This window comes from Anser cygnoides, chromosome 35, assembly GCF_040182565.1.
Source record: "Anser cygnoides isolate HZ-2024a breed goose chromosome 35, Taihu_goose_T2T_genome, whole genome shotgun sequence".
NCBI lineage: Eukaryota > Metazoa > Chordata > Aves > Anseriformes > Anatidae > Anser > Anser cygnoides.
Genome location: NC_089907.1, coordinates 1,324,400 through 1,348,946, shown reverse-complemented (window position 1 = coordinate 1,348,946; position 24,547 = coordinate 1,324,400). Strand labels below are relative to the sequence as shown.

The 24,547-nt window shown below is 56.5% G+C and overlaps 4 protein-coding genes across 6 annotated transcripts; all 4 read right to left on the bottom strand.

Annotated features, from left to right (window-relative positions):
* Positions 1–245: 245 nt before the first annotated feature.
* On the bottom strand, positions 246–4,117 carry LOC136788316 (E3 ubiquitin-protein ligase TRIM58-like; the record flags this gene model as incomplete). Its single annotated transcript, XM_066986600.1, has 15 exons — positions 246–1,773; positions 1,951–1,983; positions 2,142–2,162; positions 2,261–2,281; positions 2,390–2,410; positions 2,520–2,540; positions 2,648–2,668; positions 2,764–2,784; positions 2,872–2,892; positions 3,000–3,020; positions 3,131–3,151; positions 3,667–3,687; positions 3,783–3,803; positions 3,898–3,918; positions 4,024–4,117. Coding segments are annotated over 15 exons (1,005 nt in total), but the record flags the coding sequence as incomplete, so codon positions are not given.
* Positions 4,118–4,495: 378 nt separating this feature from the next.
* LOC136788363 (butyrophilin subfamily 3 member A2-like) lies at positions 4,496–7,177 on the bottom strand. The gene is made up of 5 exons (XM_066986815.1): positions 6,619–7,177; positions 5,869–6,216; positions 5,282–5,563; positions 5,048–5,152; positions 4,496–4,722 (listed from the first exon to the last, which is right to left on the bottom strand). Exons 1-5 carry the CDS (start codon positions 6,716–6,718, stop codon positions 4,508–4,510), a joined length of 1,050 nt encoding a protein of 349 aa, XP_066842916.1. The 5' UTR covers positions 6,719–7,177; the 3' UTR covers positions 4,496–4,507.
* Positions 7,178–9,713: 2,536 nt separating this feature from the next.
* LOC136788315 (butyrophilin subfamily 1 member A1-like) lies at positions 9,714–15,970 on the bottom strand. Its single transcript, XM_066986599.1, has 10 exons — positions 15,323–15,970; positions 14,568–14,915; positions 13,644–13,925; positions 13,341–13,514; positions 12,996–13,084; positions 12,369–12,513; positions 12,237–12,257; positions 12,099–12,119; positions 11,908–11,940; positions 9,714–11,730 (listed from the first exon to the last, which is right to left on the bottom strand). The coding sequence occupies exons 1-10, from the start codon at positions 15,657–15,659 to the stop codon at positions 11,102–11,104; spliced, it is 2,079 nt and encodes a 692-aa protein (XP_066842700.1). The 5' UTR covers positions 15,660–15,970; the 3' UTR covers positions 9,714–11,101.
* A 2,004-nt stretch (positions 15,971–17,974) lies between these two features.
* LOC106049869 (butyrophilin subfamily 1 member A1-like) lies at positions 17,975–24,547 on the bottom strand. Of its 3 annotated transcripts, XM_066986704.1 has the most exons (9): positions 24,169–24,546; positions 22,861–22,996; positions 22,105–22,452; positions 21,117–21,398; positions 20,883–20,987; positions 20,537–20,557; positions 19,996–20,016; positions 19,813–19,845; positions 17,976–19,635 (listed from the first exon to the last, which is right to left on the bottom strand). In XM_066986704.1, exons 1-9 carry the CDS (start codon positions 24,175–24,177, stop codon positions 19,001–19,003), a joined length of 1,590 nt encoding a protein of 529 aa, XP_066842805.1. In that variant the 5' UTR covers positions 24,178–24,546; the 3' UTR covers positions 17,976–19,000. The 3 variants fall into 3 exon arrangements, with proteins under 3 accessions (XP_066842804.1, XP_066842806.1, XP_066842805.1); XM_066986703.1 differs by having other exon boundaries at positions 17,975–19,635; positions 19,813–20,016; positions 24,169–24,547; XM_066986705.1 differs by lacking the exon at positions 22,861–22,996 and having other exon boundaries at positions 17,975–19,635; positions 19,813–20,016; positions 24,169–24,547.

Below are 24,547 nucleotides of genomic sequence, written 5' to 3'. Positions count from 1 at the left end.
AGCCTCTGCAGAGCCTGTGTAATGGGAAGATGGAAGCTCTTCGGGTGTCCCCAGGGCAGGGCAATGACCCAGCTGGGACAAGTGGGTCCCAGGCATCAGCTGGGGAACTAGGGCAGATGGAGCTTAGGTTCCTCCTGGCTCTGACTCCCAGGACCAACACCAAGGAGATGGTCTGCTGCAAGATGCCTTCCCAGGCAGCAAAACCCCAGGACAGAAAGCACCCAGGAAATGCCACTGCCAGACTCCATCTTCCTGTGCAAAACTTTATTTGCCACAGTCCTGCTGCTGCTGTGCCTTGGTGTGCTCCAGAGGAGGGAACAAAGAGCCCCCACAGGCTGCTCATGCTCAGCACCAGGCACAGAGCAAAGATCAACCCCAAACTAGGAGGCAAAGGTGGCCTGCAATGGCCGGCAGCACACGGTGACCACATCCCTTGCACTGGGGTCTGCAAGCAGTGCAAGCAGAGGGGAGAGGAGCGTGGAGAGCTGCTGCCGCCCCTGTCCTGCCCGCTGGGGCTCAGAGTCAAGGTGAGATGAGTGGGTGCCAGCAGGGCTTGTGCACCAGCACAGGAGCCGCGTGCAGGGCAGAGCCCAAAACACAGGAGGTCCCTGAGCTCTGCTTTGTTCTCAGTTCTCGCAGCCCCAGTCCTTTCCTGTACTTTCGCCGCCTCTTCCCAGGCCAGATCCCCCAGCATAGTGCCTCCCCCATGCATTCAACCCAAAAAGCATGCCAGTTTTGAAAAATCCAGCCACCAGAGCATCCTCGCTGCCCCCCTGCAGCAGCCGCGCTCTGGCTCAAATGCAGGTTGCACTGGGCTGTTTTGCCATGCCCGATCAAGTTGCCCATTCTTTATGGGGTGAGCAGCTTCCTTAAAAGTGATTGAAAATATTCCCACACTGCGAATTTCCATGTTCAGAAGCTGATTTGTTTATTTACAAGGAGTATTAATAATTCTTTTTCATGTAAAATATATATGTTTTATATAATTCATGCTTTCATGCATAAAGCCAAATTCATAAATGGAGTTAGGAATGGGGTTCCCAAACATGAAGAAAAGGGGTGCCTGAAGTCTGTGTGCCCACCACCAACTGCCGCAGGTTTCAGAATTCAATCAAAAGCATGGGGAAGCCCCTGACCACACTGCCCCTCATTCCTCTGCTACTCCTGCAGGACCAAGGAGAGATGAGCCAGGAGTGGGTGGAGAAGGGCAGGAGCCCCCCAGGGCTGGGGACAGGGTCTGGGGGGTGCTGTTCCCCAGGCACAGCTGGGCATGTGTCCCCAGCCACAACCAGGGGCGGATGTTCTCTTCTTTCAAGGAGGGTGCTCTGAAAGTGAAGATCTCGACCCCATTGTCAGCGTTGATAAAAGACACCTGCCCCTGGGTACAGTCCAGACAGACCCAGATCCTCATGGGGACAGCGGACAGGGACAAGGGGGTGGGAGGAGATGTGAGAGACATGAGCTGCCCTTCATCGTGTTGCACAGCCCAGATCCCTTCTTTTGGGCTCTTTTGGAACTCCCCCTTCCTCTTCACCGATGCCCTGGCCACCCCCACAGCCCACCAATGATGCTTTCCCCCGTCCCCCACCACCTCCACCAACCAGCAGTGCCTCCCCTCTGTGAATTCCTCACGGCCCAGCACACAGCAACAAGTGTCAAATCTCTCTGGGCTGTTGGGCACCTGCTGCCATTTACTTTCCCATCTCACATTCCTGTAGTCCTGAGACAGGACAAGCAGGGGATGTGCTGTGCGCGGATCCAGGGTCACCTTCACTGCAGGGACAGAAGGAGCCAGGCCATCAGGGGCAGAGCTCAGCCCTGGGCAGGCTTTCCCCAGCTCGGGGCCAGGAGCTGCCCCACGGGGCACGAGATGGGGCACCTCTTGGCTCCTGAACATGCCCCAGCAAGGGCAGGAGAAGCACTGCAGAGAGTAACCCAAAGCACACCTACCTGTATTTTGAGGCAGCAGAAACCTTCTCCATGCTGGAAGGAGAGGGGAGAGCTGGTCACAGCCCACGGCCGGTGCCCAGTGGGTGTGGGCAGGGTGAGGGGCCAGCCCTGGGCTGCTCTTTCCCAGCTGCCCACCCTCCCCTGCACATCGCCTTGGTGTTTCCCTGGGGCCCAAGCACGGGGACACTCACCCAGCTCTGCAGCTTGTTCAGCTGGAAAAGGAAAGCAAAAGCAATGCCTGATAAGAGGGGACAGCTTCTCATCCCATTGCTGGACCTAAAACTGCTCTGTTCTGTTGCAGGATACTCACCGAATTCTGCATCTTTTTTCACTGGAAAACAAAAGCAAAAAAAAATGCATGATGGAAAGTGACATCTACCCATCCCACAGCTCCCAGTGGTACACCCCAAATTCCTTTAATTTGGGGACGGACACTAACCAAATTCTGCAGCTTGTTCCTCTGGAAAGAAAAGAAAAAGAAAAAAAAGGAGAGAGATAAAAAAGCAAGGCATGTTGAGAGGACAGAGCTTCTCATCCCATGGCTGGACTCCAAACTACAAGATACTCACTGATCTTTGCATCTTTTTTCACTGCAAAACAAAAGTAAAAACAATGCATGAAAGAAAGGGATATCTTCCCATCCCACACCTCCCACTGGTAAATCCCAAATTCCTTCATTTTGGGGATTGACACTCACGCAGCTCTGCAGCTTGTTCCTCTGCAAAAGAAAAGCAAGAACACTTGTTGAGAGAGTACAGATTCTCATTACATGATGAGAACCCATTTTCTATGGGTTTGGGGAGAGGGACTCACTCAGTCTTGCAGATTGGTGCACTGGAAATGAGAAGAAAGAAAGGCATGATGAGATGGAACAGCTACTCATCCCACCTCAAATCCCTTCAGATGCTCATGGATACTTACCCAGGCTTGCATCTTTTTCCACTGCAAAAGAAAGAGAAAAGCAATGCATGATCAGAGGGGAAAGCTTCGCATCCCATAGCTCCCACTCGCAGACATCAAATTATTTTGGTTTGGGGAGGGACACTCACCCAGCTCTGCAGACAGTTCCACTGGAAAAGGAAAGCAAAAGCAATGCATGATCAGAGGGGACAACTTCTCATACCATGGCTGCTCCCATGGGAAGACCCCAAGTTCCTTCAGTTTGGGGAGGAACACTCACACAGTCTTTCATTTTTTTGTGCTGGAAAAGAAAAGAAAAAGCAATGCATGGTCAAAGGGGACAGCTTCTCATCACACGCCTGCTCCCATGGCTACACCCCCAAATTTATTGTTCTAGGAAGTGGCCAAATATAACTTTGCTGCCAAAGGGAGGGACCAGACTAATAGTGAGTGAAGTTCAGCTGTGAGCATGGCTTGTGCAAGGAGAACAATCAGGATAGAAACTTGTGAAGGTTTTAGTACGATGCCACCAAAGAGCAAACAGGAGTGAAGAGGGCAAGGGTGGAGGACATCCCTGTCCCGGAAGCGTCAGTGCAAATCCCGGCAGCCCCGCAGCTCGCTCCCTGTCCCCACCTTGATCCCCGTTCCTTTCAGCCATCCCGGCCATGTCCCGTGCCCAGGGCAGCCCCAGCCCCAGCACTCCCCACTTCCCTGTCAGGGTGAGGGGCCAGCCCTGGGCTGCTCTGTCCCAGCTGCCCACCCTCCCCTGCACATTGCTTTGGTGTTGTCCTGGGGCCCAAGTGTGGGGACACTCACCCAGCTCTTCAGCTTGTTCCTCTGCAAACGAAAAGTGAAAACACTTGGTGAGAGAGTACAGATTCTCATTACATGACAAGAAGTCATTTTCTTTGGGTTTGGGGCCAGAGACTCACTCAGTCTTGCAGAATAGTATGCTGGAAATGAGAAGAAACATGGCATGCTGAGAGGGAACAGCTTCTCATCCCATTGTGACACCCCAAATCCCTTCAGATACTGATGGAGACTTACCAGTCCTTGAACGGTATTCATCTGGAAAAGAAACAGAAAATCCCTGAAGTACTCTGTACCAGCTGTCCAACCGCCCCTAAACAGCACCTTGGCCTTGCCCTGGGGCCCAGGCACTTGGACACTCACCCTGCTCTGCAGTCACTTCCGCTGGAACAGTAAAACAAAAGCAAAGCAGGATAAGAAGGGAGAACTCATCCGAAGATGGGAAGACGTTGGGTTTATGAATGCAGACTTACCTAGCTTTGCACCTTTGTTTTTTTGATGGCAAAGAAAAAAAAGGCAATGCATGATCAGAAGGCAATACTTCACATTCAATGGCTACTCCCATAGCTAGACCCTCAATTATTTTTCCCCAGTGAGTGGGCCCAGACCACCTTGCTGCCAGACTGGGAGTGACCAGACTAATGAGGAGCAAGAACCAGCTTTGAGCAAGGCTCGTGCACATGGCGCAATAAGGACAGACACTTGTGCAGCTCTCTGCACCGTGCCACCAAAACGCAAGTGGAAGGGAATGGGGACAGGTGGAGGAAGTCCCTGTTCAAGAAGCGTCAGTGCAGAGCGGGGCAGCCCCACACCTCGCTCCCTGTCCCCACCTTGATCCCCGTTCCTTTCAGCCATCCCGGCCGTGTCCCATGCCCAGGGCAGCCCCAGCCCCAGCACTCCCCACTCCCCCGTCAGGCTCCAGCTGCTCCTCCAGCACCCCCGAGCCACCAGCACACAAGCCCCCACAGCCCACCCAGCCCAGTCCCTCCCGCAGGGACACCACTTCCCCAGGGGCTGGGGGCAGGGACTGCAAGGACTCACCCAGCTTTCGTCTCTGTGCCGCTGAAAAGCAAAGGCGGAGGAACAGGAGGTCAGCAGAGCAGCTTGGTTGCTCGGTGGGAACATCTGCAGGGGGTCTGGGCCTTCCCACCAGCCCCACGCTGCACCCATGCTCCCTGGCCTCCCACCCAAGGCCCCTTGCCTTCTCCCCTGCCTTCGTTGCCCAAGGCAGAGGCCCAAGAGGATCCTAAGGCCTTTGGGATCCCCAGGAGAACATTCCCTTCCTCCTCCTACGCACCTCCCTGGGCCATGGCTCAGCCCCGCTCCAGACCCACGCGGGTCCCTGCAGAACACCTCCCTCTGCTCCATACCTGCACTGCCAGCTTACCTTTCTTTAGAAAGAGATAAACAGCGAGGCCAATGGACACAGCCAAAAGCACGAGGACCAGAGCCAGAGCCACTATCAAGGGCTGGGCATTCTGGAAGAAGGGAGCTGAGAAAAGGCGTTAGGAAAGGGGCTGTGTTTCCATGCCCCTGGGTGGAAAAGCAAGACCCAGACTTCTCCCAGCACAGGACAACTGCAGGGGCCAGGAACACGTCACCCTGGCTGTGCTATTTGTACCTGCGATGTGCAGGGAAAATTTCCACTCCTGCTGGAGGCGGCTGCTCCTGACCACGCAGGACAAGGGCCCCTCCATGCTCCCGGTCACGATGACGGTGCCTTCGATTTCAAAGAGCCCCTCCTGGTCCTGGGAATGTGTCTGGGAGACCGAGGGCAGATGCTGCCCGTGAGCATCCCTCCACAGCAGCTGTGGCAGCGGGTACCAGCCGGCCGATCGACACAGCACGCGGACGCCTCCGGCCTCGTAGCCCCCCAGGGAGAGGTGGGGGTCAGTGCCTGTGGCTGGGGGAAGAGCCTGCAGCTGGGTCTTGACTTGGGGAGGGATTCAGTTCCAAGGCAAAACCCCATCTGCTCCCATGCCAGCCACAGCCCAGACCCCAAACCAGACACAGCCCCCATGGCTCTCAGACCAGGCGATCCATGCACCCACTCTTCCAAACACTCAAAGACTGAGGAGAGAAGCCCCATCAGACGCAAGACTTTGAAGGCCTCGTTGATGGCCATGAGGGTGGACAGTGACCTGGGTGAAACACACAAACCCAGGGACACCTGCACCATCTCTTTGAAGCATCAACCCAGCCACTAACCTGACACCTCCAGATCCACCGTTGCTTCGTCATAAGCATCAACATCTTTCACGATGCAGAAATACCGGCCTTCATCAGAGGGTCTCAACCTGGTGACTCGCAAGTCCAGGCTTCCAGCAGAGAGACCATCTCTGGCCAACTCTGTCCTCCCGACATATGCCCCCATCTGCTCCCCGTACACGTCCTCTCCATTGCGGTAGTGGTGCACCGTCTCAGAGATATGGTCCCGGCTCCACCTGACCTCCAAGCTGCGAGCATCCTTGCGAGGGGACAAGTGGCAGGGCAGCACGACATCTTGCCCCATGGTGGCAGTGAGAATCTGGCCTGGTCCCTCCACTCTGAGCTGGGCTGGGCAATGGAGAAGGGCACAGAGAGGCAGTGAGATTTTGCCATCCTAAATTTATGGGCAAGTGAGTGACAAAGGGTGAGCTGTGCGAGAGTCGGTGCATGCTGTATCCCCTGTGTCCCGTTGGGAAACCACTGGGGAAATGGGAGAGGGAGGACATGCAGGAGAAGGAGGTGTGCTGGGAGTGGGAGCCCTCTGCAGCATTCGGGCAGGTGAAGAAGAGCCAGAAAGGGCAGACAAGGCAGAACCCATATTGCATGAAAGAACCAAAGGGAAAGTGAAACCCAGAGGGGGCCGAGCTGTGGGCTCGGGTCCCCCCTGCTCCACGGCCACTCCCCGGTCCCATGGCAGCACATCTGCCAGGCCCAGGAGGGAGAGCCCCCAGCAGCCCCACAGGATCCTACCTGAGCCCAGCTGGAGGAGGAGCAGAGTGACGAGGGAAGTCAGGAGGCCCCAGGCGTGGCTGGTGAGGCTGGGGCAGCCGCAGCCCCAGGGGAGCCCCATCTGTGCTGCTTCGGGAGCAGGAGCTGGGGTCCAGTACTGGAGTAGAAGAGAGAGGGAGCCGAGGGGCTGCAGGCACTGCAGGCAGATGGGGAACGAGTCCCCTTGGGCCCAGACACAAGGAGCCACAGCCAGCAGCGCCTTGGGCAGGGCGCAGAGCCTGCGCTTATCACGGGGTAGGGGACACAGCAGGCAGCCCCCAGGGGTTCTTCTCCAAGGGAGTCCCACCGACAGAGAGGTCCCTCACGGCACCGAGCTGAGCTGCAGAAAGTACAAGTCTACGCCCATCTTCCCCAACCTTTGCCCAGTTCCTGCCTCCAATAACCCTCTGGGAGCAACTTTGCCCCTGGGGCAATGGAGACAAGTGTCTGTTGAGCTCTGCAGGGCTGGCACCACCATCCCATCACAGCTGGGTGCCCAGCCCAGGGCCTTCAGCAAGCATGAGGGGCTTGTCCACAGCAGGGGCCTCTCCAGACCACAAGGGAATGCCAATGATTGAGCTCACTGTCTGGGAATGGGGACTGCAGTCAGTCCCTGACTCTTCAACTCCACTGCTCCTTCTCAAGTCACTCTGCTCCTGCTGCACGTGGGGTTCCTCCCATGGGATGCCGTCCTTCCCGAACTGATCCTGCGTGGTCCTTACTCAGCCATCCCAGTTGTCTGCCCTCCCTGCTCGCCTTTTTACGCAGGGGGATGGAGAGTTCTTGCGCTCTAAGGAGAACATCCTTAAAGAGTCTCCAGCTCTCCTCAGCTCCCTTGTCCCTAAGGATGATGTTCCAGGGGATCTCATCCACTAGGTCTTTAAATAGCCTGATGTTTGCTCTTCGGAAGTTCAGGGTCCTGCCTTTGCTCTTTGCCAGGCCCATATTCCTTGAGATCACAAACTCAACCATGGCATGGTCACTGCAGCCCAGATTGCCTCCAATCTTCACCGCTTTAATGAGCTCTTCTGTGTTGGTGAGCACCAGGTCAAGTAACGCTTCTCCTCAGGTTGGTTTCTCTAGTATCCGGACTAGGAAATTATCCTCAACGCACTCTAGGAATCTCCTGGATTGCTTAAAGCTTATTGTGTAGTTTTCCCAGCAGACATCCAGGTGGTTGAAATCCCCCATCAGGATGAGAGCGTGCGAGCACGATGCTTCTTGTAGTTGAAGCAAGAAGGCCTCATCCACAGGCTCCCCTTGATCAGGCAGCCTGTAGTAGACCCCAGTAGAACTACGTTTCTGTGATAGCAATCAGGTCATATTTGTCTAATTTCACCATGGTTTCCAATTCCTCTTGCTTGTTTCCCATGTTGCGGACATTGGTGTAGAGGCATTTCAGCTGGGCTGTTGGTCGCATTGCATTTCTAGAACCCTTCCTGTTGTATTGGGACAGGTCACAAGTGTTTCCCTGCCATTCCTTAGAGTGATGGTGTTCTCAGCTATGCTTTCTTCACTCAGAGGTGCATCCCCTTTCCCCACTGCCTCGAGTTCAAAGCCCTCCTGATAAGCCCAGCCAGCTTACTGCCCAGAAGACTCTTGCTCCACCTGGACAGCTGCACCCCATCTGACGTCAACATGCCTAGTCCCTCAAAAGCATGTCCAATGTCACAGAACCCAAAACCTTGGGCATGACACCAGCCCCTCAGCCAATCATTCACTTGGCCTGTTCGTCTCCTTCTTCCTGGGTGCCACTCACAAACTGGGAGGACAGAGGAGAACACTGCTTGCACTCCCGATCCCTTCAACATCTTTCCAAGGGACATAAAATCCTTTTTGATATTTCGGCATTTCCTTGTTACAGCTTCGTCTGATCCTACTTGAAAAAGCAGGAAGGGGTGGTAGTCTTTGGGACCCACCAGACTCCGTAGCCTCTTTGTAATATGGTGAATACGGGCCCCAGGCAGGCAGCAAAACCTCTCTGGAGAGATTGTCCGGATGGCAAATGGGAGCCTCGGTGCCTCTCGGAGAGGAGTCTCCAGTGACTAAGACCCTTCGTGCCTTCTTTGTGGCACTGCTTTTGATGCAGATGGGAGACTGAGCCAACTTTGTGTGGTCGGCCTTTTCAAGTTCCCTGTGGTTGATCTTTCTGAGGTCTTTACTAATTCTCCCAGAGTCTCCTCTCTCCTGCCTTAGAACCTCGTATCTGTTGCATAGCGGCACTTCAGGGGCAGTTGGGAGACTCTCCTCCAGTTCCGATCAGAGACGAGGGTCCACTCTCCTTTTCCTGCGATTCTTCAAATGTGCTTGTTTTGGGCTGCACGCTTGTCTCCCTACCCCTTGCCTGGACTTAAGGCAGGGCTGTTGCTCGGCCCGTGTCAGCGCATAATACCATTTATCAGTCTCCTGCTCAGATTCCCGAATGCTATGTTGCCTGGTGAGCTCCTCTTGTAGCTGAGCCACCTGTTTGAAGAGCTCACCCAGCTGTGGGCACACTTGCACCCATGACATCCACCTCTGCCTTCAGGCACTAAGGAGACCTCCAGAGACTGGAGCTCCCTGGAAGTGAGGGTCTGGGCTGCTCTTCCCATCCTCAGGAGGTCTGTTTGTGGGAGGCATCTACCCAGGGAGGTTGCAGCCCCCCCATTTGGGTTTCAGCTGCAGACCGGCAGACTTGGCGAGTGGACACCATTTCTTCAGTAGAAGGTCCTTCCCAGAACAGAGATATGACCGACCCTGCTCGACCTCCCTGCTCACCCTGCCTGCAAGCACTGCCACGCCATGCCCTGACCTACGCGCCATGCTCCGTTCACCGCGCTCCTGGACTCTCGCTCTCCCCAAGAGGCTGCCTTTGTACGACAGAGAGGGGGCTTCTGGATCTGCCCATGCCTCATCAGCTGGCCTCGCGAGGGCTGCTGAGTCCTAGCAGCTCCCTCGGCTGCCTCGAATAGCCTCGATGAAGGGAAACCCCTGCATGTCTCAATCCCCCACTCCGCTGCAGGACCCATCTGCCCCGGAGGCGATCGCCTCGGCTTCCTTTGTAGTGATTTAAAATATTCCCACACTTGGAATTTCCATGTTCAGAAGTTGATTTATTTAATTACAAGGAGTATTAATAATACTTTTACATCTAAATCCATGCTAAATAATTCGTGCTTTCACTCACAAAGCCAAATTCATAAATGGAGTTAGGAATGGAAAACTGGAACCCACAAATGGGGTTTGCAAACATGAAGCAAAGGCGTGCCTGAAGTCTGAGTGCCCCCCACCAGCTGCCACAGGTCTCGGGGTGCAGGGAGGTGTGCGGGGCAGCCTCTGGCCCCACTGCCCCTCATTCTTGCCCTGCTCCTGCAGGACCAAGGAGACGTGAGCCAGGGGTGGAGAAATTTCTTCTCAGAAAGAATGGTTAGGCATTGGAACAGGTTGTCCTGGGGGGTGGTGGAGTCACTGTCCCTGGGGGTGTTTAAGGAAAGGTTGGACGTGGTGCTTAGGGACACGGTTTAGTGGGTGATATTGGTGGCAGAGAGGTGGTTGGACCAGATGTGAGAAACAAAGATGTGTTTTTGCAGTAGAAGGTGTTTTTGCAGTGGAAAGTGATACTATCCTTGCATATTTGAAAGGGATTTTGCAGGCACAACAGTGGCATAGCAGTGATGACCTTAGAGGTTTTTTCCAGCTTGAATGATTCTGTGATCTATGGCTGAAGGCTGAGACCACCTGCTGCCTCTGCCTGGAGGACTTCCAAGAGCCAGTGATGCTCCCCTGTGCGCACAGCCTCTGCAGAGCCTGTGTGATGGGAGGCTGGAAGCTCTTTGGGTGGCCCCAGGGCAGGCCAATGACCCAGCTGGGACAAGTGGGTCCCAGGCACCAGATGGGGAACTGGGGGCAGCTGGAGCTTAGGTTCCTCCTGGCTCTGACTCCCAGGACAAACACCAAGGAGACGGTCTGCTGCAAGACGCCTTCCCAGGCAGCAAAGTCTGAGGACAGAAGCACCCAGGAAATGCCACTGCCAGACTCCATCTTCCTGTGCAAAACTTTATTTGCCACAGCCTTGCTACTATTGCGTGTTGCATGGGTGCGCTCCAGAGGAGGAAACAAAGAGCCTCCCACAGGCTGATTATGCTCAGCGCCAGGCACATAGCAAAGATCAACCCCAAACTAGGAGGCAAAGGTGGCCTGCAATGGCCGGCAGCACACGGTGACCACATCCCTTGCACTGCGGGTCTGCAAGCAGTGCAAGCAGAGGGTAGAGGAGTGTGGAGAGCTCCTGCAACCCCTGTACTGCCCACTGGGGCTCAGAGGCACGCTGAGACCCACGGGTGCCAGCAGGACTTGTGCCCCAGCACAGGAGCCCTGTGCAGGGCAGAGCCCGGGGCCTGCAAGGGGCCTGGCCCCTGCTTGCAGCATCCCAGCCCTCCTCCAGCAGCAGGGAGGAACATGGGGCAGCCCCTGGCCCCACTGCCCCTCATTCCTGTGCTGCTCCTGCAGGACCAAGGAGAGGTGATGCAGGAGTGGCTGGAGAAGGACAGGAGTCCCCCAGGGCTGGGGACAGGGTCTGAGGGGTGCTGTCCCTCAGGCACAGCTGAATTCCCTGTGTCCACAACAGAAACCAGGGGCGGATGGGCTTTTTATTGAAGTTGGCTGCCATGAACTTAAAGATCTCGACCCCGTTGTCAGCGTTGATAAAAGACACCTGCTGCTGGGTACAGTCCAGACAGACCCAGATCCTCGTGGGGACAGGGGACAGGGACAAGGGGGTGCGAGGTAATGTCAGAGATTTGAGTTGCCCTTGTTGGTACCGCACAGCCCAGATCCCTTCTTCAGGAGTCATTTTGTAAAACCCATTCTTGGTCACAGAAGCCCAGGCCACCCCCACACCCCACCAAAAATACTTTTCCAGCTTGCCCTCCACCTCCACCAACCAGCAGTGCCTCCCCTCTTCGAACTCCTCATGGCCCAGCACGCAGCACCAACTGTCAAATCTGTCTAAGCTGTAGGGTAACTGCTGCTGTTCACTTTGAAATCTTACTCTCCTGTTGTCCTCCGACAGGATGAGCTGGGGATGAGCCGTGCACGGATCCAGGGTCACCTTCACTGCAGGGACAGAAGGAGCCAGGCCATCAGGGGCAGAGCTCAGCCCTGGGCAGGCTTTCCCCAGCTCGGGGCCAGGAGCTGCCCCACGGGGCACGAGATGGGGCACCTCTTGGCTCCTGAACATGCCCCAGCAAGGGCAGGAGAAGCACTGCCGAGGGCAACCGAGTGAACACCTACCTGTATTTTGAGGCAGCAGAAACTTTCTCCATGCTGGAAGGAGAGGGGAGAGCTGGTCACAGCCCATGGCCGCTGCCCAGTGGGTGTGGGCAGGGTGAGGGTCCTGCCCTGGGCTGCTCTGTCCCAGCTGCCCACCCTCCCCTGCACATTGCCTTGGTGTTGCCCTGGGGCCCAAGCATGGGGACACTCACCCAGCTCTGCAGCTTGTTTCTCTGAAAAGGAAAGCAAAATAAATGCCTGATGAGAGGGAAGAGCTGCTCAGCCCATGGCTGCTTTCAGCTGGGCAGGTGGAAGACACCACTTTCCCTTAGTTAGGGAGAGAGACTCACCAAGCGTTGCACGTTCGTTCGCTGCAAAGAAAGAGAAAAGGAAAACATGATCAGAGGGCATAGTTTCTGACCCCATAGCTCTTGCTATGACATTTTCTATATTTTTTTTTCTATTTTGAGAGTGAGACTTACCCAGCTCTGCAGCTTGTTTCTCTGGAAAACAAAAGAAAAAGGAATTAATGGTCAGAGGGAGCAACTTGTCATCCCTTGCAAAAACCCAAATTCCTGTTCTCTCTGGAGTGAGAAAACACTGCCTTCCTCTCAAACAGAGAAAAGACTAATAGTCAGCAAAGCACAATTTTGTGGAAAAAGCGTGTTAGTGACAACTTTGCAGCTTTCAACACTGTGCAACAAAATACTGATGGAAGTGAATGGGGATGGGTAGAATGGGAACTGAGCACCTTGCTCAGCGATTCAGACGGACCAGACTAACAGCAAGACCCAGCTTTCAGCAAGGTTTCTGCACATGGAACAGTAATGACAGACACTTGTGCAGCTCTCTGCACCGTGCCACCAAAACACAAGTGGAAGGGAATGGGGACGGGTGGAGGACGTCCCTGTCCCAGAAGCATCAGTGCAGAGCGGGGCAGCCCCGCAGCTCGCTCCCCGTCCCCACCTTGATCCCCGTTCCTTTCAGCCATCCCGGCCGTGTCCCGTGCCCAGGGCAGCCCCAGCCCCAGCACTCCCCACTCCCCTGTCAGGCTCCAGCTGCTCCTCCAGCACCCCCGAGCCACCAGCACACAAGCCCCCACAGCCCACCCAGCCCAGTCCCTCCCGCAGGGACACCACTTCCCCAGGGGCTGGGGGCAGGGACTGCAAGGACTCACCCAGCTGTTGGCTCTGTGCCGCTGAAAAGCAAAGGCGGAGGAACAGGAGGTCAGCAGAGCAGCTTGGTTGCTCGGTGGGAACATCTGCAGGGGGTCTGGGCCTTCCCACCAGCCCCACGCTGCACCCATGCTCCCTGGCCTCCCACCCAAGGCCCCTTGCCTTCTCCCCTGCCTTCGTTGCCCAAGGCAGAGGCCCAAGAGGATCCTAAGGCCTTTGGGATCCCCAGGAGAACATTCCCTTCCTCCTCCTATGCACCTCCCTGGGCCAGGGCTCAGCCCCGCTCCAGACCCACGCGGGTCCCTGCAGAACACCTCCCTCCGCTCCATCCCTGCGCTGCCAGCTTACCTTTCTTTCGAAAGAGATAAACACCGAGGCCAATGGACACAGCCAAAAGCACGAGGACCAGAACCAGAACCACTATGAAGGGCTGGGCGTTGAGGAAGAAGGGAGCTGAGAAAAGGCACAAGGAAAAGGGCTGCGTTTACATGCCTGTGGATGGAAAAGCAAGACCCAGACTTCTCCCGGTTCAGGACAAGTGCAGGGGCCAGGAACACCTCACCCTGGCTGTGCTATTTGTACCTGCGATGTTCAGGGACGATTCCCGCTCCTGCTGGAGGCGGCTGCTCCTGACCACACAGGACAAGGGCCCCTCCACGCTCCTGGTCACGATGACGGCACCTTTGATCTCAAAGAGCCCCTCCTGGTCCTGGGAATGTGTCTGGGAGACCGAGGGCAGATGCTGCCCGCGAGCATCCCTCCACAGCAGCTGCGGCAGCGGGTACCAGCCGGCCGATCGACACAGCACGCGGACGCCTCCAGCCTCGTAGCCCACCAGGGAGAGGTGGGGGTCTGTGCCTGTAGCTGGGGGAAGAGACCGCGGCTGAGGCTTGACTTGGGGACGGATTCAGTTCCAGGGCAAAGACCCCATCTGCTCCCATGTCAGACACAGCACAGACCAGCCACAACCCCAGAGGCCCTGGGACTGGGCAATCCACGTACCCACCCTACACCCCCAAACCACTCTGACCTGTGCCAGAACCAGACAGCAGGGCTGCACAATGCCAGTAGCCCCAAATCACCCATAAAACCCAGGTGCCGAGCTTCAGCACCTTCAGGCAGCGTCTCTGCACCGAGTTGTGCTAGTTCAAGAAGCCCTGAGACTTCCAGACAATGTCTCAGGTCTCCCCCAGCAGAAAAAGCAAACCCCAAAAAGGTCCAGCTCCTCAGAGGTCTCTTCCCTGCTTCAGATGTGGTGTTTGTTCCCATGGTAGGCACAGCTGAAGGAGCTGCTCAGCAGCCTGTACCCACTGCCCTTAAAGCATCATAGGGATGGCCTGCGCAGATACCAGTGAAAGCTAACAACTGCATCCTGTCTATGGACCTCTCTTCCCAAATACTACCTCCAGTTCAATGTCCATGTTCCATGGTGTTCAATAGCTGAGACAGGAAAAAGAAACATAAATTCTCCCTTGGAATTCCTGGTGTATTACCTCAGCCACTAACCTGACACCTCCAGATCCACCGTTGCTTCGTCATAAGCATCAGCATTTTTCACAGTGCAGAAGTACTGCCCATCATCCGAGGGTCTCAACGCTGTGATTCGCAAGTCCAGGCTTCCAGCAGAGAGACCATCTCTGGCCAACTCTGTCCTCCCAGCATATGCCCCCATCTGCTCCCCGTACAGGTCCTCCCCTTTGCGGTAGTGGTGCACCGTCTCAGAGAACTGGTCCCGGATCCACCTAACATCCAAGGTGCGAGCATCCTTGCGAGGGGACAAGTGGCAGGGCAGCACGACATCCTGCCCCACGGTGGCAGTGACAGCTTGGCCTGGTCCCTCCACTCTGAGCTGAGCTGGGCAATGGAGAAGGGCACAGAGAGGCGGTGAGATTTTGTCATTGTAAATTTATGGGCAGTGAGTGACAAAGGGCGAGCTGTGTGTGAGTTGGTGCATGCTGCATCCCCCGTGTCCCATGGAAAACCACTGGGGAAATGGGAGAGGGAGAGGGAGGACGTGCAGGAGAAGGAGGTGTGCTGGGAGTGGGAGCCCTCTCTGTAGCATTCAGGCAGGTGAAGAAGAGCCAGAAAGGGCAGCCGAGGCAGCGCCCGTATTGCATGAAAGAACCAAAGGGAAAGTGAAACCCAACTGGGCCGAGCTGTGGGCTCGGGTCTCCCCTTTCCCACAGCGTCTCCCCTGCCCTATGGCAGCACGTCTGCCAGGCCCAGGGGGGAGATCCCCCAGCAGCCCCGCAGGATCCTACCTGAACCCAGCTGGAGGAGGAGCAGAGTGACGAGGGAAGTCAGGAGGCCCCAGGCATGGCCGGTGAGGCTGGGGCGGCCACAGCCCCAGGGGAGCCCCATCTGTGCTGCAGCGGGAGCAGGAGCTGGGGTCTGGACCTGGAACAGAAGACAGAGGGGACCGAGGGGCTGCAGGCACTGCAGGCGGATGGGGAAGGAGTCCCCTTGGGCCCGGGCACAAGGAGCCACAGCCAGCAGCACCTTGGGCAGGGCGCAGAGCCTGTGCTTATCACGGGCTGGGGGACACAGCAGGCGGTCCCCAGGGGTTCTTCTCCAAGGGAGCCCCACCAAGATAGACATCCCTCACCACACCCAGCAGAACTGCAGAACCTAGAATACTACACCCAGCTTCCCCAGCCTTTGCCCAGTTCCTTGCTGCAATAACCCTCTTGGAAGAGCTCTGCCCTGGGGTAGTAGGGGACAGGTAGGGGACAGGTGCCTGTTGAGCTCTGCAGGGCTGGCACCACCATCCCATCGCAGCTGGGTGCCCAGCCCAGGGCCTTCAGTGGGCACAAGGGGCTTGTCCCCATCAGGGGCATCTCCAGACCACCAGGGAAAGTCAGTGTCTGAGCTTGTTCATCTCCACCCATCCAAGACAGACTCAAACACTGAGGACTTGGACAATGCAGAGGTGCATAATGTCACCTTGAGAACTCTCCAAATTCTATCCTAAGGGTCTTTGGTCTTGGAATTTAAGGTGTCAGACGTTGCCCCAGTTTCCAAGAAGGGCAGCAAAGAAGACCCTGGGAATTATAGGCCTGCCAGTCTCATGGCAATGCCTGGTAAAGTTACAGAGATTGCTCTGGAAGTGAGTGAAAAATAGCTGAGGAACAGTGAGGTCACTGGTCACAGCACACATGGATTCACGAGGGGAAAGTCCTGTTCAACAAACTTAATTTCCTTTTTATGACAAGGTCACCCACCTAGTTGACCAAGGGGAGCCAGATGAGGTGATCTTTTTGGATTTCACTAAAGATTTCAGCGTGGTTTCTGACCATATCCATCTGGATCAAATGTCCAGCACAGACCCAGACAAATGCACAATAAAATGGGTGAACAATTGGCTGATAAGTCAGGCTCCGAGGGTTCTGGTAAATAGGTCTGATGGCCAGTCACGAGTGGGGCTCTGCAGGGCTCTATTTTGGGGCCAGGTGTCAGGTCTCTTCAGGTCATAAATGACCTGGATGTGGGACTGGAAGGAAACCTGAGTGTTTCTGGCTGACAGTAAACGGGGACGAGCTGCTGACTCTGTCGAAGGTGGAGAGGCCTTGCAGGGGGATCTGGCCAAAGGGGAGAGCTGGGAAGCCACCGCCTGTGGGAAATTTAACAAGAGCAAGTGTTGGGCCATGTCCCTGGGCAGGGGCAGCCCCGGCTGTACGTACAGCGTGGGGGGCGAGAGGCTGGAGAGCAGCCCCCAGAACGGGAGCTGGGGGTTGTGGCCGACGGCAAGTTGGGTGTGAGCCAGCAGCGGGCCCTGGCAGCCCAAAGGGCCAAGCGTGCCCTGGGGTGCCTCAGGCACGGCACTGCTGGCCGGCCGAGGGAAGGGATCGTCCTGCTCTGCTCGGCCTGCTGCTGCCTCACCTCGAGCACTGCGTGCAGCTGTGGGCAGCACAGCAGACGAAGGGCGTGAAACTGTGCGAGAGCCTCCAAGGGAGGGCTACGAGGACGGCGAAGGCTCTGCAGGGCAAGGGGTGTGAGGAGCGGCTGAAGGCGCTTGGCTTGTTGAGCCCTGAGCAGAGGAGACGCAGGGGAGGCCTCGCGGCGGCCCACAGCTTCCTGATGAGGGGAGCGGAGGGGCAGGCGCCGGTCTCTGCTCTCTGGGGCCAGCGACAGGGCCCGAGGGAACAGCATGGAGCTGCCACAGGGGAGGCTCAGGCCTTCCTCGAGGAAATCCAAGAGCTGGTCATGCCCCCCTGTGGGCACAGCCTCTGCAGAGCCTGTGTGTTGGGAGGTTGGAAGCTCTTCAGGTGCCCCCAGGGAAGGGCAATCACTAGGTGTAGTGTGTTTATGTGGCAATGTTTTGGTAGCAGGGGGCCATAGGGGTGGCTTCTGCGAGAAGAATTCTGAAGCTGCCCCATGTTAGATAAGGACCCCGCCACAGACCAGAGCCAAGTCAATAAATGATGTTGTTTGTGCCTCTGTGAGAGCATATTTTAAAAAGAACAAAAAAAATAAAATAAAATAAAAACCCTTCTGCTCAACACCAGCTGCAAGAGAGAGAGAGGAGTGAGAAACAGCCCTGCAGACACCAAGATCAGTGAAGAAGGTGGGCAGGAGGTACTCCAGGCACTGGAGCAGAAGTCCCCTGCAGCCTGTGGTGAGGCCCGTGGTGGAGCAGGGTTCCATGCTGCAGCCCATGGAGTAGACCATGGTGGAGCAGGTGGATCTGCCCTGAAGGAGGCTGCGGCCTGTGGAGAACCCCTGCTGGAGCAGATTCCAGGCTGGAGCTGCAGTCCATGGAGAGGAGCCCAGGCAGGAGCAGAGGGTCTGGGGGGAGCTGCTGCCTGTGAGGGACCCAGGTTGGAGCAGTGTGCTCCTGATGGATGGACACCGTGGTACGGACCCATATTGGAGCAGTTCTTGAAGAGTTGCTGCCTGTGGGCAGTCCACACAGGGTCAGTTTGGGAAGGATGGCATCCCATCGGAGGGACCCCACATGGAGCAGGGGCAGAGAGTGACCAAGAAGGAGTGGCGGAGACGAAGTGTCAGGGACTGACCGCAGCCCCCATTCCCCTGTGCCCCTCAGGGGGGAGAATGTGAAAGAAGGTAGATGGGGGGAAGGTGTTTTGGGTGCCTTTCCTTTTTTTTCTCACTTCTCTAGGCTGTTGGTAATAGGCCATAAATTTTATTATCTCTCTACTCTGAGTCTGTTTTGCCCGTCACGATAATTTTTAACTGATCTCCCCATCCTCAACCGTTGAAACCCTTTGCATTGTATTTTCTCCTCCTTTCCCTTTGAGAAGGGGGAGTGAGAGAGCAGCTGAGGTGGAGCTTGGCTGCCCTCCCAAGTAAAAGTACCACACCCAGGTGGGACAAGTGGGTCCCAGGCATCAGCTGGGGAACCGGGGGCAGATGGAGCTTATGTTCCTCTGGCTCTGATTCCCAGGACAAACACCAAGGAGACGGTCTGCTGCAAGACGCCCTCCCAGGCAGCAAAGCCTCAGGACAGAAAGCACCCAGGAAATGCCACTGCCAGACTCCATCTTCCTGTGCAAAACTTTATTTGCCGCAGTCCTGCTGCTGCTGTGCCTTGGTGTTCTCCAGAGGAGGAAACAAAGAGCCCCCACAGCCTGCTCATGCTCAGCACCAGGCACATAGCACAGATCAACCCCAAACTAGGAGGCAAAGGTGGCCTGCAATGGCCGGCAGCACACGGTGACCACATCCCTTGCACTGGGGTCTGCAAGCAGTGCAAGCAGATGGGAGAGGAGCGTGGAGAGCTGCTGCAGCCCCTGTGCTACCTGCTGGAGTTCAGCGGCAGGCTGAGACCCACGGGTGCCAGCAAGGCTTGTGCACCAGCACAGGAGCCGTGTGCAGGGCAGAGCCCAGGGGCTGCAAGGGGCCTGGCCCTAGCTTGCAGCATCCCAGCCCTCCTCCAGTTGCAGGGAGGAGCACAGGGCAGTCCCTGGCCCCATTGACCCTCATTCCTGTGCTGCTGCTGCAGGATCAAGGGGAGGTGATGCAGGAGTGGCTGGAGAAGGGCAGGAGCCCCTCAGGGCTGGGGACAGGGTCTGGGGGGTGCTGTCCCTCAGGCACAGCTGAATTCCCTGTGTCTCCAGGCGGAACCAGGGGCGGATGCTCTCCCCATTGAAGGAGGCTGCTGTGAAAGTGAAGATCTCGACCCCATTGTCAGCATTGATAAAAGACACCTGCTGCTGGGTACAGTCCAGACAGACCCAGATCCTCGTGGGTACAGGGGACAGGGACAAGGGGGTGGGAGGAGATGTGAGAGACATGATCTGTCCTTGTTGGTACATCAATGCCCAGATCCCTTTTTCAGGGCTCATGTTGATCTCCCCCTTCCTCTTCACAGATGCCCTGGTCACCCCCACAGCCCACCAGGATTCATTTTCCAACTCCCCCTTGAACTCCCCCTCCACCTCCCAGCAGTGCCTCCCCTCCCTGAACTCCTCATGGCCTAGCACGCAGCACCAATATTTGAATCTGTCCTGACTGTAAGGCACCTGCTGGGTTTTACTTTCTCGTCTCACACTCCTGTGGTCCTCTGACAGAACAAGCAGGGGATGAGCCGTGCGCGGATCCAGGGTCACCTTCACTGCAGGGACAGAAGGAGCCAGGCCATCAGGGGCAGAGCTCAGCCCTGGGCAGGCTTTCCCCAGCTCGGGACCAGGAGCTGCCCCACGGGGCAGGAGATGGGGCACCTCTTGGCTCCTGAACATGCCCCTGCAAGGGCAGGAAAAGCACCGCAGAGGGCAACCCAGTGCACACCTACCTGTATTTTCAGGCAGCAAACATTTTCTCCACGCTGGAATGAGAGGGGAGAGCTGGTCACAGCCCACGGCTGGTGCCCAGTGGGTGTGGGCAGGGTGAGGGCTGGGCTGCTCTGTCCCAGCTGCCCACCCTCCCCTGCACATCGCCTTGGCGTTCCCTGGGGCCCAAGCACGGGGACACTCACCCAGCTCCGTAGCTTGTTCCTCTGAAAAGGAAAACAAAAGTAATGCATGATCAGAGGGGAGAGTTGCTCAGCCCATGGTAGACCCTGAACACATCCCATGACTGGGAAAATCCTGCCTTGCTCCGAGGTGGGACCACACATATAGTCATTGTGGCCCAGCTATTTGCAATGCTCTTGTAAGTGGAATTGTAAGGACAGACACTTACGCAGCTTTTATCTCTGTGCTACTGAAGCCCTTACAGAAGTCAAGAACGGATTGCTGGAGAATGTCCCTGTTCCAGAAGCATCAGTGCAGAGCGGGGCAGCCCTGCAGCTTGCTCCCCATCCCCACCTTGATCCCCGTTCCTTTCAGCCATCCCGGCCGTGTCCCGTGCCCAGGGCAGCCCCAGCCCCAGCACTCCCCACTCCCCCGTCAGGCTCCAGCTGCTCCTCCAGCACCCCCGAGCCACCAGCACACAAGCCCCCACAGCCCACTCAGACCAGTCCCTCCCGCAGGGACACCACTTCCCCAGGGGCTGGGGCAGGGACTGCAAGGACTCACCCAGCTCTCGGATCTGTGCCACTGAAAAGCAAAGGCGGAGGAACAGGAGGTCAGCAGAGCAGCTTGGTTGCTCGGTGGGAACATCTGCAGGGGGTCTGGGCCTTCCCACCAGCCCCACGCTGCACCCATGCTCCCTGGCCTCCCACCCAAGGCCCCTTGCCTTCTCCCCTGCCTTCGTTGCCCAAGGCAGAGGCCCAAGAGGATCCTAAGGCCTTTGGGATCCCCAGGAGAACATTCCCTTCCTCCTCCTACGCACCTCCCTGGGCCAGGGCTCAGCCCCGCTCCAGACCCACGCGGGTCCCTGCAGAACACCTCCCTCTGCTCCATCCCTGCGCTGCCAGCTTACCTTTCTTTAGAAAGAGATAAACACCAAAGCCAATGAACACCGCAAAAAGCACAGGGACCAGAACCAGAGCCACTATGAAGGGCTGGGCGTTGAGGAAGAAGGCAGCTGAGAAAAGGCACCAGGAAAAGGGCTCTGTTTCCATACCCCTGGGTGGAAAAGCCAGATCCAGACTTCTCCTGGCTCAGGACAAGTGCAAGGGCCAGGAACACCTCAACCTGGCTGCGCTATTTGTACCTGCGATGTGTAGGGAAAATTTCTTCTCCTGCTGGAGGCGGCTGCTCCTGACCACGCAGGACAAGGGCCCCTCCACGCTCCCGGTCATGATGACGGCACCTTCGATTTCAAAGAGCCCCTCCTGGTCCTGGGAATGTGTCTGGGAGACCGAGGGCAGATGCTGCCCGCGAGCATCCCTCCACAGCAGCTGTGGCAGCGGGTACCAGCCGGCCGATCGACACAGCACGCGGACGCCTCCGGCCTCGTAGCCCCCCAGGGAGAGGTGGGGGTCAGTGCCTGTGGCTGGGGGAAGAGGCTGCAGCTGGGTCTTGACTTGGGGAGGGATTCATTTCAAGGCAAAGACCCCATCTGCTCCCATGTCAGACACAGCACAGACCAGCCACAACCCCAGAGGCCCTGGGACTGGGCAATCTATGCAACCACCCTCACCCCAAAACCACCCCGACCTGTGCCAGAACCAGACAGCAGGGCTACACAATGCAAGTAGCCCCAAATCACCCATAAAACCCAGGTGCCGAGCTTCAGCACCTTCAGGCAGTGTCTCTGCACCGAGTCGTGCTAGTTCAAGAAGCCCTGAGACTTCCAGACAATGTCTCAGGTCTCTCCCAGGACAAAAACCAAAAGAAAGCAGAGGTCAAAGGACTCATCCCTGCTCCAGTTTTTTTTGTTTGTTCCCATGGTAGGCACAGCTGAAGGAGCTGCTCAGCTGTCTGTGCCCATTGCCCTGTGAACATCATGGGGATGGAGTTCAAAGAGGCCACTGAGACTGAATAAAACCATGTCATTCTTTCTCAATAAAAAGCCTGCAAGGGTATGCGTAAGCTCGTTCCTGGAGAAGCATTCACGTACTAAATATTAGAAGCCCCATCAGACTCAAGACCTTGAAAGGCCTTGTCGATGGCCGTGCAGATGGGACAGAGGCCTGGGCTGATACACAAATCCAGGGACATCTGCACCATCTCCTTGAAGCGTCACTCGAACCACTAACCTGACACCTCCAGATCCACCATTGCTTCGTCATAAGCATCAGCATTTTTCACAGTGCAGACGTACTGGCCATCATCCGAGGGTCTCAGCCCCGTGATTCGCAAGTCCAGGCTTCCAGCAGAGAGACCATCTCTGGCCAACTCTGTCCTCCCGGCATATGACCCCATCTGCTCCCCGTACAGGTCCTCTCCATTGCGGTAGTGGTGCACTGTCTCAGACAAATCATCCCGGATCCACCTGATATCCAAGCTGCGAGCATCCTTGCGAGGGGACAAGTGGCAGGGCAGCACGACATCCTGCCCCACGGTGGCAGTGAGAGGATGGTCTGGTCCCTCCACTCTGAGCTGGGCTGGGCAATGGAGAAGGGCACAGAGAGGCAGTGAGAATTTGCCATTGTAAATTTATGGGCAGTGACTGACAAAGGGCGAGCTGTGCGTGAGTTGGTGCATGCTGCATCCCCCGTGTCCCATGGGAAACCACCGGGGAAATGTGAGAGGGAGAGGGAGGATGTGCAGGAGAAGGAGGTGTGCTGGGAGTGGGAGCCCTCTCTGTAGCATTTGGGCAGGTGAAGAAGAGACAGAAAGGGCAGCCACAGCAGCACCCATACTGCGTGAAAGAAACAAAGGGAAAGCAAAACCTACCTAGGGCTGAGCTGTGGGCTCGGGTCCCCCCAGCCCCACAGCTGCTCCCCTGCCCCATGGCAGCACGTCTGCCAGGCCCAGGAGGGAGAGCCCCCAGCAGCCCTGCAGGATCCTACCTGAGCCCAGGCGGAGGAGGAGCAGAGTGACGAGGGAAGTCAGGAGGCCCCTGGCATGGCCGGTGAGGCTGTGGCAGCCGCAGCCCCAGGGGAGCCCCATCTGTGCTGCAGCGGGAGCAGGAGCTGGTGGCAGAAGCTGGAGCAGAAGAAAGAGGGGACCAAGGAGCTGCAGGAACCACAGGCGGATGGGGAAGGAGTCCCCTTGGGCCCGCACACGAGGAGCCACAGCCAGCAGCACCTTGGGCAGGGCGCAGAGCCTGCGCTTATCATGGGGTAGGGGACAGAGCAGGCGGTCCCCAGGGGTTCTTCTGCAAGGGAGCCCCACCAAGATAGACGTCCCTCACGGCACCCAGCAGAGCTGCAGAACGTAGAATACTACACCCAGCTTCCCCAACCTTTGCCCAGTTCCTGCCTCCAATAACCCTCTGGGAGCAGCTCTGCTCCTGGGGCAATGGAGACAAGTGTCTGTTGAGCTCTGCAGGGCTGGCACCACCATCCCATTGCAGGTCGGTGCCCAGCCCAGGGCCTTCAGCAAGCACAAGGGGCTTGTCCCCAGCAGAGGCCTCTCCAGACCTCCAGGTTAAGGCACTATCTGAGCTCGTTCATCTCCACCCATCTAAGGAGGAATCAAACTGTGAGCACTGGGAAAATGTGGAGAGGCTGCAGGGAATGGGGCGCAGCTGGGTGCTGAGCCTGGAGGTGCCACCTTTTGCCCAGGGTGCTGAAGGCAAAGAGCCAGTCCCCCTCCCTGCTAAAGTCAAGCAGTCGCAGGAGAGGGTTGGCCCAGTGGGGCAGGGGTCTTCTTGAAGAGCTTAGGTGGATAAGGAAAGTTTATGTTCACTGGAAGCGAGGTCGGGCAACATTGGAGGACTACAGAGATGCTGTTTGCCTTTGCAGGCAGAAAATTCATATGTCCAAAGCTCAGTTCGAGTTAAAGCTGGAGAGTACTCTGAGGGGCATTAAAAAGTAGTTTTTAAAAATAAGAGCGAAAGGAGGACCAGAGAATATATTTGACTGTTACTTAATGAGGATTGTCACCTCACAAATAGGGACGCAGAAAAAGCTGAGAATTCTAATGCCTTATTTGCCTCTTTCATCAATGCCTTGGAAGGGCTCCAGGAGTAAGTGAAAAACACTGGAAGGCCAATGCAGTCACTGGTCACAGCACACACGGGTTTGTGAGGGGAAAGTCCTGTTCAATGAACTTAATTTCCTTTCTATGACAAGGTCAGCCTCCTCGTGGGCCAAGGGGTGATAGTTGATATGTTCTTCTTGGATTACAGTAACGCTTTCTAAATGTTTTCTTACCGTATCCATCTGGACCAAAAGTCCAGCATAGACCCAGATAAATGCTCCATGGAATTCACAATATGATCGGTGAACATTTGGCTGCTGTGTCAGGCTCCAAGGCTTCTGGTAAACGAGGCAACATCAGGCTGGTGGCCAGTCACGAGTGGGGCTCTGCAGGGCTCCATTTTGGGGTCAGGTCTCTTCAGTGGTCACATAAATGACCTGGATGCGGGACTGGAAGCAAACCTGAGTGAGTTTGTGGCTGACACTGAACTGGGAGGAGCTGCTGACTCTGTTGAAGGTGGAGAGGCCTTGCAGAGGGATCTGGCCAAAGGGGAGAGCTGGGCAGCCACCGCCTGCAGGAAGTTTAACAAGAGCAAGTGCCGGGCCCTGTCCC

Bases quoted from the DNA above. Each gene is read 5' to 3' on its own strand.
- LOC136788363 (XM_066986815.1), bottom strand. From the start codon at position 6,718: ATGGGGCTCCCCTGGGGCTGCGGCTGCCCCAGCCTCACCAGCCACGCC. The intron at 5,564-5,868 runs GTTAGTGGCTGG...CTCTTCCCCCAG, and splicing joins GGTGGATCTGGAGGTGTCAG to CCACAGGCACTGACCCCCAC. The intron at 4,723-5,047 runs GTAAGCTGGCAG...TTTGCTTTTCAG, and splicing joins TTATCTCTTTCTAAAGAAAG to CGGCACAGAGACGAAAGCTG.
- LOC136788315 (XM_066986599.1), bottom strand. From the start codon at position 15,659: ATGTCTATCTTGGTGGGGCTCCCTTGGAGAAGAACCCCTGGGGACCGC. The intron at 14,916-15,322 runs GTAGGATCCTGC...TCCATTGCCCAG, and splicing joins CCTCCTCCAGCTGGGTTCAG to CTCAGCTCAGAGTGGAGGGA. The intron at 13,515-13,643 runs GTACAAATAGCA...GCCTTTTCTCAG, and splicing joins ATCGTCCCTGAACATCGCAG to CTCCCTTCTTCCTCAACGCC.
- LOC106049869 (XM_066986703.1), bottom strand. The intron at 21,399-22,104 runs GTTAGTGGTTCG...CTCTTCCCCCAG, and splicing joins GGTGGATCTGGAGGTGTCAG to CCACAGGCACTGACCCCCAC. The intron at 20,017-20,536 runs GTGAGTCCTTGC...TTTCCTTTTCAG, and splicing joins GGCACAGATCCGAGAGCTGG to AGGAACAAGCTACGGAGCTG.